Source organism: Anoplophora glabripennis, unplaced genomic scaffold, assembly GCF_000390285.2.
Source record: "Anoplophora glabripennis isolate ALB-LARVAE unplaced genomic scaffold, Agla_2.0 scaffold514, whole genome shotgun sequence".
Taxonomy (NCBI): domain Eukaryota; kingdom Metazoa; phylum Arthropoda; class Insecta; order Coleoptera; family Cerambycidae; genus Anoplophora; species Anoplophora glabripennis.
The window spans coordinates 160029-172571 of record NW_019416592.1 but is presented as its reverse complement, the minus strand read 5'-3'; the positions used below and the strand labels follow the sequence as shown (position 1 = coordinate 172571).

Sequence of the window (12543 nt, the reverse complement as noted above, 5' to 3'; positions counted from 1 at the left end):
TTCGTGAAACTAACAATACCCCGAGCATCTTAGAAAATGTCTTTAATTCTTTGAGGAACAGGTGTGAAAAGTGCTTGGAACAAGGAGGGGGACACTTTCCGCAGCTCCTTTAATTGTTTGTTATTGTTATCACGATTATTCTTTAAAATAAAGTTATATAGTCATTAATGTTATTGAAACTGACAGCTGCTATACAGCTCGTTGAGAAATGAGGTTAAGTTGGTCGCTATAAGCTACTCCCTACGTCCAATGTGTCAGAGCCAACTTCGACCACGTTTTTATTTGAACGCTCGTTATTTGGAAAAATGGGTGTTTAAGGTAAATAAATAATTACTAATAATAACTTATAATAAGTATATTTACTATTAACGACAATTTTAATAACCAGCGCAACTATTTTGGGTATAAAATAACTTAAAGCCCATTCCAGTTACCATCGAATCGGTTCTAACGGGTACAATTATTGGTCCAGCTCCTGTATCTGAAATTACAATATCCTTGCTTAATTTACCATCGAAAATGCGGAAAAAAATTCTTTCTTTCCAAGCTATGTAGTTATGTACAAATTAGTACCTCTTTTGTAAGTCGCAAAGATTTTGACCAATTTTTGCAAATGATCAAACTTTTGCGGTAAACTCAATTTTATCTAATCAAAGCTTAATTTTTGCAAACAAAGTTGTAAGCAAAGTAGCGAAGTGACGAATGGAGCCCATATGGGTTACCTGCTGCTTATATTTTTTTCATTTTACACCAAGTGTTCTCTCTTTTTGATTTGCGGATTCCAGGGCTCAAGAGAATATGTTCCAGTTGTATTTACAAAAATATACAGTGTGTGCTACTAAAACCTAGGACGTACCTCTAAAATTTTTTTGGGACGCACGAATCGAATGGTTAGTTTTAATTTTTTTTCCTAAACATGGAGAAAGTTACAATAATTAGATTATCCCCTCGACAAGGTATAAAATGTCCTACAGGTGCCCCGCAGTCTTTTGCAGCGTTTTGCACTGTTCTGGGATTCAGTTGTTGTTTTTGGGAGTAATATTTAAATCATATTCATTCTCAGTAAGACAATAAGAGCAAGAAGGGCACGCCCGCGCCAGCGCCGTATAAATAACACTGAACTTGACCTAGTTACTGCATTGTAAACAGTTAATCAGTTGATTAAGTGGGGTGATGCAGGGTCGGTCTAAGGTTCGCGTAATAATTCCTGGTTAATTTTCTGAAACACTTGACAGCTTACACCACAGGTTACTTAATGAAAATTGTTTATTTTCAGAAACTCTCTCTATCGTGGCCTTCTAGATATACTTATTAAATTAATTATGAGGATCCAGTTTCAGAATCAATATTTGAGAAAACCGCTAGAAGGTTATACAGGGTGTTAAAAAAAGAGTGTAAAATATTTAAGGAGGTAATAGTATGAACCAAAATAAGCAGAAAAGTCTCAATAAACATGGGTCCGCAAAGTAACGGTTGCGGAGATATGGAATGTTTTATGTTTTTTAGCCCCTTTTTTTATTTTGCAAAAACGTTGTGTATTTTCTTATAATAGTTGGTTGATGTTTAGTGAAATAAACAGTACGTATTTGACAGTTGTTCTCAGTGCACAAGTTTTCTTTCGCTATGGCTGGTTACTCTAACGCAGAATTAACAGACATGCATTTCATGTATGGTCGTGCTAATGGGAACGCCACCGAAGCGCGACGTCTTTATGTTGACGCTTATCCAAATCGCCAGATTCCTTCACAACGCATGTTTGGAAGAATTCACCAAAGATTGCGTGATACCGGTTCCTTGAGCAAACAGTGCCATTTATCCGGAAGACCAAGGTCGGTATCCACTCCTAGAGCAGAAGAAGAAATTCTAGCACTGGTAGAGCAGAATCCAGGTACGAGTGTGCGGAGAATATCAGCCGAGGTAGGAATTAGTGGTCCTCTTGTTTGGAGAATCCTTCACGAGCAACTGCTTTATCCATACCATGTGCAACGAGTACAGGCCTTAAATCCAATAAATGATCATCAAGCACGTTTGGTTTTTTGCCGCTGGTTTCTACGTCATGATGCTGAAGACCCTCGTTTTCTTGCAAACATTCTTTTTACTGATGAGGCCGGGTTCACAAGAAATGGAGTGTTTAATTTTCACAATACGCATATTTGGGCCGACGAAAATCCTCATGCTCTAATAGAATCTGGACATCAGGCACGTTTTTCATTAAACATTTGGATGGGTATTGTAGGTGACAGGTTTCTAGGTCCTGTTGTTTTACCAAACCGATTAACAGGCGCTGCTTACCTCAACTTTCTGCAGAACACACTGTATGAGTTTTTGGAAGACATTCCTTTGAATCAGAGGCAACAAATGTGGTTCCAGCATGATGGTGCTCCAGCTCATTTTTCCATGGCCGTTAGAGAGCATTTACACCAAACTTTTCCACATAGATGGGTAGGAAGGGCCGGACCTGTTTTATGGCCTCCAAGATCGCCTGATCTTAACCCTCTAGATTTCTTTGTTTGGGGATATTTGAAGACATTAGTGTATGGTACTCCTGTAAATAGTTTGGAAGAGCTGCAGCTACGGATTAATCAAAAGTGTCAAGAAATCCAAACCAAGGAGGGTGTTCCAATATCGTCGAGACGAAGATGTCGTGCCTGCTTGGAAATGGATGGAGGGCACTTTGAAAATCTTCTGTAACTTTGTTTTTTGTTTGTTAAAAGCTTCCTTTGTCGGTTTATTCCTAATAAAATAAAATGTTTGAAAAACGGATAGTGGTCCATATCTCCGCAACCGTTAGTTTGCGAACCCATGTTTATTAAGACTTTCCTGCTTATTTTGGTTCATATTATTACCTCCTGAAATATTTTACACTCTTTTTTATCACCCTGTATAGTAAATTACATGCCTACTACCAAAGGTTTTTGTTACCGATTAATAATTCTGGGATATGATAGGTAATTTTAAACGCATACAACCATAAATGGACTAAATGTTATTGTTAAACTAATGAGAATATCGATTGAGAATGGAACTTCAATTTATAATAAAAGCAAAGAGTGAACCAAAACGTTTATACATACACATTTATAAGGCGCGGCGTCCTTTTGATATTAAAAAACTATAGTGACTTTAAAATACCTACCATGTTGAAAAATAATACAAAAATAAAGTTTTTACAATATAATTTTGTAATTGCATGTTGAGACTTTGTTAGTTAATAACAGGCAAAGCTGATAAGCGCGCATATACAACCGAGTTCGTGAGCTGCCCAGTAATGGCGTAGACAAGAGTTTAAGTGAAGTTTAAAAAACAAATTACAACTTCAACTATAATAATTTCAGATTTGTAACTATTCTGGGAAACACGTACTACTATGTGGTACTACTAACTCTAAAAAACTGAACGCCACTGAAAGTTACACCCTGAATAATACAATGCTTTTTTAATTTGTTAAAAAGAAAACCTTAAATGTTGCACTAATGCGTGATACTTAAATATCAAAATTTTTTGTAGACAAAAAAACTATTCCTTCTCCTTTGTATCTAACCCTTTACTTCCAGTGCTAATTAAAATAACGAGCGTTCAAATAAAAACGTGGTCGAAGTTGGCTCTAACACATTGGACGTAGGGAGTAGCTTATAGCGACCAACTTAACCTCATTTCTCAACGAGCTGTATAGCAGCTGTCAGTTTCAATAACGTTAATGACTATATAACTTTATTTTAAAGAATAATCGTGATAACAATAACAAACAATTAAAGGAGCTGCGGAAAGTGTCCCCCTCCTTGTTCCAAGCACTTTTCACACCTGTTCCTCAAAGAATTAAAGACATTTTCTAAGATGCTCGGGGTATTGTTAGTTTCACGAATCTTGTCTATAAGTCGAGCCTGCAGATGGTTTAAATCAGGAATAGGCAGTTCAAAAATAGTGTTTTTAAGGTAAGGCCACAAAAAGAAATCACACGGCGTAATATCACATGACCTCGGTGGAAATTCACGTTCAGCATTGAGACTTATTAGTCGATTTTGGAAAACTTCCCTCAACATATTCATCGTCTCGCCTGCCGTATGTGCCCTTGCGCCATCTTGTTGAAAGTAAAAGTTTGTAATTTCGTTTTCTTCCAGCTGGTTAACAAAAGGAGCGATAATTTCTTCTCTATACCTTTGCGCAGTAAGAGTACCATTAAAAAAAATAGGTACATAAATCCTGCTTCGATTGAGAGCACAACAAACTCCAATTTTTTGAGCGTGTAGAGGGCCCTCGACGAAAAAAGTTATCTGGTTTTTCAGAAGACCACATTCTCATATTCTGTGAGTTTACGTAACCACATAAATGAAACCAGGCTTCATCAGAAAAAAATGTGATATTATGAAGTTCGCCGTAGTTGTTTAAAAACCATTCACAAAATACAGCCCGTCGCGGAAAATCAACTTCATGAAGTTATTGCTGACAAGTTAAACGATAGGAGAACAAACGCAAATCTTTTTTTAACACTGTGTGGTACCGACTGATACTCCCACCATTTGTGATAAAACACGTACAGAAGTTCTTGGCGCATTTTCCATTATTTGTTGGACATTTTCTTTTAATTCTTCAGTCCGCTTTTTAGGTCGGCCGCTTCCTTCTTTTCTTGTTACACTGCCCGTTTCACGAAAAACATTAACACAACGCTGAACTGCACTTTGAAAAATTTTGTACTCAACAACGCCGGGAAATTGATTTTGAAATTCTATGAAACTCCTCAATAGAATACTTCCATATTCCATCAATCTTGCGTCCATTTCTAAAGTAGGACTCTATGATAAACACTTTTTGTTCTTGAGAAAACACCATTTTAAACGCTTTTTAAAACGAAAATATTCAAATTGATAGCGGCGATATAGCGCTTTGACAGATGACGTTTAAGTTCATTTGCTATACGCTAAGCCCTACGTCCAAATATTCAGAACCAACTTGACCACGTTTTTATTTGAACGCTCGTTATATACAGTGATACAGGATGATAATTTTAAAACTGTCATTCTACCACAAAGCATTCAAAGAAAGTAAAAGAGTGAAAAAACAAGTTAGCAAATAATACATCTATTTTAAAGACGTGTTTTGTGATATTTTCTTACCCGTAACGTCAGCGTTCATCGTGAAATTATCGTTGACGCTGCCATCATTAAATTTGTCACCACATAGTCTCGTACCGTCGATCACGATGTAGTCATCCGGGCAGTTGAAGATGTCGGCGCCGGCTTGTCCTGGCACGATGATCATGTTTCCAGCTGGAAAGGTATCATGAAAGTCAAAGATAAAATTGTGGATGAATTATTTTTACAGGACTTACAGTCGTCTACGTTGGTGAATTGAAACGGATATTCCACGCCGTTCACTACGTTCCTGTACGTGATTGAACAGTACCCTTCTTCCCTTCTGATGCAAATTGCATAGTTCAAGTTGTTCTGAAATAAAAAGAAGCCATTAAAAAACATATATTCTATTATTTACTCTAGTATTTTTTTTAAAGCTAATTCAAACAAATTCAACAATTTTTTTTTATAAATATATGATCAAATGCATTAAAACAATGTTCTTCACGACGAAATCGCAGATGACTTACGACGCACATCGGAAAATAGGGGCAAAACAGAATTTCACTCATGTTTTGAAAATTTCCCGAAATATTCCACGAAATTCCGATTGCCTCCAAAGACCAACAGGCGTAGCCGACGATGTCAGCAGAGCGCCGAACTGCGACAATGGGCAAAACTGCAAAAATTTTCGAACAAGTTTTGAATTTTTTAAATTAAACTATTTCCGAACATTATAAAGTTCGGACTGAAGCACAACCACATCATCTTCATCTTCATCTTCATCTAGTGGTTGGTCCTTTAAAAAGTCCCATAGCACTGCGGCCTAATTATGCCTATTGTGCGTCCCACTACTAGTCCTATTCAGCAAGTAGATTTTTCTTTTTTACAAAGTCCAAAAGCTTCCTTGCTGACACTTCTCTCAATTCCTTGGGTTCCAAATAGGGTCTCCCAAGGAGCGTCATTCTGCTACGTGCAAATCCCGGGCACTCGCCCAGGATATGCAGAGAAGTTTCATCCGCTGATTCACATCCTCGGCAGACTGGACTGTCTACAAGCTTTAGCTTATGTAGATGTTTCCTAAAGTGACAGTGTCCCGTTATGAGTCCTGTCACTCTCCTGAGCCGGATTCTATTCAAGCTCAGTAGCTCATTCGCTCTTCCCTTCGAAGGATACTCCATAAGCTCCTTAGAATGGCTATGTCCTGGCCTTGAAGTCCAGTATTTCCTATGTTCTGTCTCTGTCCATTTGCCCAGAGCCCGCCTGACCACACTGGGAGATGTGCCACAGAAGGGCTCCGGGCCAATGAACACTGTCTCGGATCCCTTCCTAGCAAGTTCATCCGCTTTCTCATTTCCACAAATGCCTTTGTGCCCTGGCACCCAACACAGTCTGACTGTATTGTTGGTGGCCAGTTCAGTCAGCATTTGTAAACAGTCCCACACCAGTTTTGAACTTACCTTGTGTGCGGCTAAAGCTTTAATTGCAGCTTGACTATCAGAGAATATATATATGAGTTTACGTCTATAACCTCTACGTACATTCTCTGCCAGACACGCCATTATCGCGAAGATTTCTGCTTGGAATACAGTAGGGAACTCCCCCAGACTGTAGCTTGCACTCCATCTGGGTCTGAGTCCATATATTCCTGCACTCGTACCTCTGGTCATTTTGGAGCCATCTGTAAACCATACTAGGCTCCACCTTTCCAGGGTATTAAACCTTTCCTCCCACTTGCTTTGATCCTCTATTCGAGTCTCAAATGGCTTGTGGAAGTGAAACCTTGGGACCATCTTGTCGGATACCATTCCAAGAGAAGCACAACCACATAGTCACCATTCTAATTTTGGTAAAAAAACTTTAGAGTATAATAAAACAACACACCAAATTTCATTAAAATCGGTTCTATAGTTTTCGCAAAATAATTTTTTGAAAAAAATTTTCGAATTTTCAAAATGTTGCACAGCCTCAAATAAAGCGTCCAGATACTAGAAAATTTTTTCACATAGAAAAGACCGCTCAACCTTTCAAATGGTTTTTGAAAAATTGAAATCGGCTGATTAGGACGGCCACAGTAAATTTTTAAAGTTAACACTCTTTTTTTTATTTTTTAACAATTAAATTACATTTATCAATTTGCAATTTAGTTTTTTTCAAAAATTATAATTTTAAAGTATTATTTTTTCTTAATTTTATCTGTATTTAACAAAAAACAAATTTCCAAATAAAAATATATATTTTTTAATTTGTTTAAACAAAAATTATGTAAATAATTGTAATAATTATAACTAAATACATTCATATTCAGTGTTGAAATGTATACGTAAACAAATTTTTTCATTGAAAAAATGCAATAGCATAGGGTAAAATATACAGCATATTTAATGCTAAAATAATAAACTTTGTTTATAACAAAATATGTGCAAATTAGACGGTTGGCATTACGACATTCGAATTCCTTGGCTCGCGAGACCTCGAATAAAAAAAGGTTGAAATTGGTCTATTAAAAGCCGAGATAATGCAATCTAATTGTTTAAAAATTAAAGAGTGTGAAAATTTTAAAAATTTATGGATGCTTTATTTGAGGCTGTGCAACATTTTGAATTGCGAAAATGTTTTTTCAATTATTTTTTCAAAAAATTATTTTGCGAAAACTATAGAACCGATTTTAATGAAATTTGGTGTGTCCTCAGAGCAATTAAATTATGCAAAAAAAATTATTCATGAAACTCGATTATTTTGCCTTTTTTTCATCAATTATTGCTATTTTGCATATTCGGTAATAAATTTAAACATTTTTAACTTACAGTATATTGCGCAAAATTCAATTCTAAAACTTTTTTTCCTCTTCAATATTCTTCCAAAATGCATAGGTTCCAAGATATAAGTAAAAAACTTAGATAAAATAGGTGTTTTTAAAATTTTTTAAAACATTTTTGCAATTTTGAAAATGTTCCGGACCTCGCCCAGATCTAGGGATCTACACTTTTATTCTTTTAAATTTGAAGACGTTCTCCATAAATTAAAATCATGTCCACAAGTTCGTTTTTATTGAATCTGTGTGCCATTTTCGTAAAAATTATTTCCACTGCTTACTAAAAGGGTGAAAACTTCTATTAAACCACTAAGTATAATTCTCATTAGAAGCTTACACTAACACCAACACAGAACACAGAATGCAAATAGGTTTGTTATGAACAAATATTTATTTCAGATATTTTTTTAAACCGTCAGTTTTTAACTATAATGTATTAGATTCGAGCCCTTCTCTGTGATGAACTAGAGAATTATTCCGAGTGCGCCTATTTTATTTTTGTCAGCTTCAAATGGCTGGAACCTATGAACTACTTACGAAATACCCAGGAGTGCTTCTGGAGAGCATCGTAGCTTGATCGTAGTTAAATGAAGATATAACACCTGTAACTCCAGTATAGTACTGAAGGCAATTGCTGGATGGTTCCAAACATGTGTCGTCGAACTGGCATATCTTAATTCTGAATCGTTTTCTAGCTCCAGAAGCGGACAGGACAGACAGTTGTATTGGTCCTGACAGGGACGACACGTCTACGTAGACTACAATTCAAAAGTAACAAAAAATTGATAAAAGATCTATACCCTAACTTACCGTGTTGGCCAGTGTTGTACCCACAAATATCAGGAACCTGGTTGTTGGCGTTCTGCCCTGATATTACCAGCCTTTCGTCCGTACAAGTACCATTTGTTGGACCCGTCAGCTAAAATAGATAATTTACTCCAGTTTTGTTGCTATGCTGAAAAAGTTACTTACCTCCAAGTCTTCAAAATCTATCCTGATCTTCGAGACGTTGTCGTTCAACTTGCTGACGCTAAACGTACAAGCATAGACTCCATCTTCAGTCTGTCTGCCCCAACCGTTTATGTTATAATCCCATGGCAGCCTGGGATCCGGTGTAGGAGATGGATTCGTGGGTGCTGCAGTAGTAGGCGTCACTGTGCTGCCGTCTGATGGGTAATAATCGGGATAGTTGGGGCTCTGGAAGTATGTGCAGTTTTGACTTCCGCTTCCGCCACAAGTGCCTATAACTAAAAGAGGACTTATGCAGTAGGTGTTCAGCAGCAAAGGAAAGAGTTTAATTTGAAATTTAGTGCAAAAACTCCTTTTTAAGTTGTGTTCCATTCTCAATAGAACGCCCTGTATGAATGTATTTATAGTGCAGGTCCAAAAGTAGGCAGTGAGTGAAAAATAAATTGTTATTAGTTCATAACCTGATAAAAATAATTCTGGTTATTCTCTATTTGACAATTGTAATGTGCCGTTCATTTTGCATAGTGTTCCGATACGTTTTGGAATATTTTGGAATATTTTATTGTTATAAGCCCCTTATTCTATCTTCGTCGATCATATACAAAAAGGGACAAGACTGACATGACAATAAGAATTTCTGAAAATAACTTTAAATGCGGGAATACGATGTTTGCATAAAAAAATATTCTACAATAAAAGTTATACGTACTGTACAAGCAATTTTGCTAAAAACTTTATTTAAATTTTTTTTTTCGAAATACTCCATTGTTATTAACTTGTGACGTTGGATATGGATACTCTCTATTAGTAAATAAAATGAGGACAGTGGTATGAGGTATTATTTGAACTTGCTGTTAATAGATGGCCCAATTAAGGTATAGTTTAACACGTCACAACTGTCTGACAAGTTCGTTTTAGTTTTATGTTCTTTAAATTAAAATAATGATTTCACGCAAAAATAAAACAAAACAGGGCAAGTTATTTGTCACATTGTTTCATTTTCTGTTACAATCTGAAAAAGTACTGTATCACGTCTTATTATGATTATAAGTTGCCAGTGCCAACAACAACCAATAATAGTGGCTAGTTATTTAAGTATTGATCAACAGCAACAATAACAAACACTAATGGAAATATCCCAATGTACCTACGGATGGTATGCTATTTATATCCTTTATAATGACAAAATCGATTTGTATGTCTTTACAGTAAAAAATTACACTCATAAAATTTTTTATATAAAATTACACACTATATCATTGGTTATTTTGGCGTTGTGTTATTATTATTGTTATTTCGACGAGTCTTGTATTATTATTACATTAAAGGCCAGGAAATATAGATTTGGACGCGACTTTTTGTTTCGACAACCGCCGCTACCAGCCTAATTTGCTTAACAATAGGCCGTCAATTTTGACAGTCTCCGTTGTTTTTCAACGATTCTTGACGATTTTTTTTAACTTAAAGCTCTTTTCATAAGCTTTCGGAATATGCAATAATTTATAAATATATCACGCGCGTGCGTCGTATATTTCATTCTGCAACTAAGGCTAAAAAATAAAACAAATTTCCAGGTTACAAATTTAAAATTAAAAAAAAATGATAGATTTCAATGTATTATTATGAAATCTACCATGATAAAAATCACTGCGATTGTGGAATATCCTAGGGATCGTTCAGATTAATAATTATTTAATTTGTTTATAAGGCCATAACTTGTAAATTATTCAACTTACCGATTCCCGATTTCGTGTGAGTTATTAGACAGTGATAAGGACTGAGAGGATGCCATGCCAAAACGTTCTAGTAATAATAACGCAGTTTATAAATGTTTCATTCAAAAGTAATAAATTCTTCTGTTTATAACTTTTGATCTAATCAATATTTTTTTACGCTAGTTTTGTAGGTTGACGACGAAAAATAAAGTACTTTACTGTTTTCTCGTGGAAATGAACGGAAAAAAGTTATAAGCGAAAAACGTGAATTTACATAAAAATTATACAATTAACCACCTTGTAAACAATCTTCCCCCCATTTGTATGACTGTGGAAACTAATACGTTATTGTACATAATATTTAGCATCTATAGTTATAAATTCAGCTTGCCGAAACGAAAAGTCACGAAATAGTTATTTCCCAGCTTATTTTCCTGGCCTAAAATAATGCATTAGTTTATATGTCGCCAAAATAACCAACGATCTAGTGGAAATTTTATGAATGCACGTCATTCGACACACATTTTTTTGTATCATAGATCATTTTATACCTTTATTTCAAGGACAATCTGTATATATCTACTTACAAACGCAGCAGACGCCATATCCATTAGCACAGTCACCCATAGCGGTACCACCTTGGCTGGTACACTGGGAAGCGGTATAGCAAATCCCTTGATAAACGCCAGCCGTGTTATTCGCCGTGCATTGAGTATTATTGAACTGAACTACAGTGAACAAACTGAAAATCTTATTTATTTTATTTATGGCATTGTTCTTTAAGTTCTTCAGGGTGTTGACGTCTAAGAGTTTCTTAGATTTCTGCTCCTGTTCCAGTCTTGATGATGTATTAGGTTGGACATCGGACAAAGTGCTGTTATATTTTTTTTCGTAGAGTTTTCCCAGATAACTTTGCAATAATTGGTTTATTCTGCCCTTTGTCGAAGTAGAGTTGCTGTTGTTCCTTATGTTTAGCTCCTCGTATTTATTTTCATACGTAGGAGTAGTTGTTTTCGGAATTTTTTGCACGTATGATTTCGGATGGTTATATTTTGTAGTTTTGTACACGGGTCTCTTGTACTTGTCTCCTTTTTCCTCTTCATTTGCTACAAGTTTTTGACTTTGCATGAAGACATACCTATTTTGCTCCGTAGGATATTCGTTTGTGAAGCTACCAAAGTTCGACTCTAGTTCTTCACTCCTGTCTATGTTAGGGTAGTGGAAATCAATCCTGTCCAAGTTTGCAGAGTTTTCTAGCTGCACCGGTGAGACCTTTTCTAGTCTAGGAAAACTTCTAAATACGCTTATATCGTGTAGTATGTCAGGCAGTCTCTCGAATTTCCTTTGGTTGGGTCTTCTTGCAATCCCATAATAAGAGTTCACCACTTCTTTGAAGTTATTGTGGTTAGTATAGACGTCCCGGTACCTTTCAGATCTGGGATTTGTGTTTCTCGCAATTGGATGCAAACCGTCTAAATGGACCAGAGTAAAATCGTCACTTTGTACACTGAGACTGATTAGTAGTAGAAGGAAGACTTGATACATGTCTGATCTTTCCTGCTCGATACAGTTCTATGAAATGTTTGATGGAAACTGAGATGAGTCCCAGGTGTAAAAATGATTGTCGTTGAAAACGATTTATATGAGTTATCAGAGCTTAAAATTGTCTTGTACGGTCTATATGATGGTAATAATTCAAGATTACGGGACTTGTTAAACTGTAATCTATCTCCCTACCTGTTGTTATTGTTGTAAAAATATTGAACTCTCTTTCTAGATTCCATTCAAAGAAATAGCATAAATACTTAAAAAATTTCGATATACAGGGTGTCCCTCATAAGAACTGACACAGGACAGGTGCATGTAGGGGTGTCCAAAATATTGTAATTTAACCAAACTTACCTATACAGGGTGTCCGGTAAGTACCTCCTAATCTCTCGGGAGTGTATAGGGGAGGTCAAAATAAAACTAGTCC

General features: G+C 36.0%; 1 protein-coding gene across 1 annotated transcript; it reads right to left on the bottom strand.

The window, feature by feature from the left end:
• Positions 1 to 377: 377 nt before the first annotated feature.
• LOC108912148 lies at positions 378 to 12113 on the bottom strand. The gene is made up of 7 exons (XM_018717318.1): positions 11156 to 12113; positions 8857 to 9131; positions 8695 to 8803; positions 8422 to 8642; positions 5327 to 5441; positions 5112 to 5264; positions 378 to 481 (listed from the first exon to the last, which is right to left on the bottom strand). The coding sequence occupies exons 1-7, from the start codon at positions 12111 to 12113 to the stop codon at positions 378 to 380; spliced, it is 1935 nt and encodes a 644-aa protein (XP_018572834.1).
• Positions 12114 to 12543: the final 430 nt, after the last annotated feature.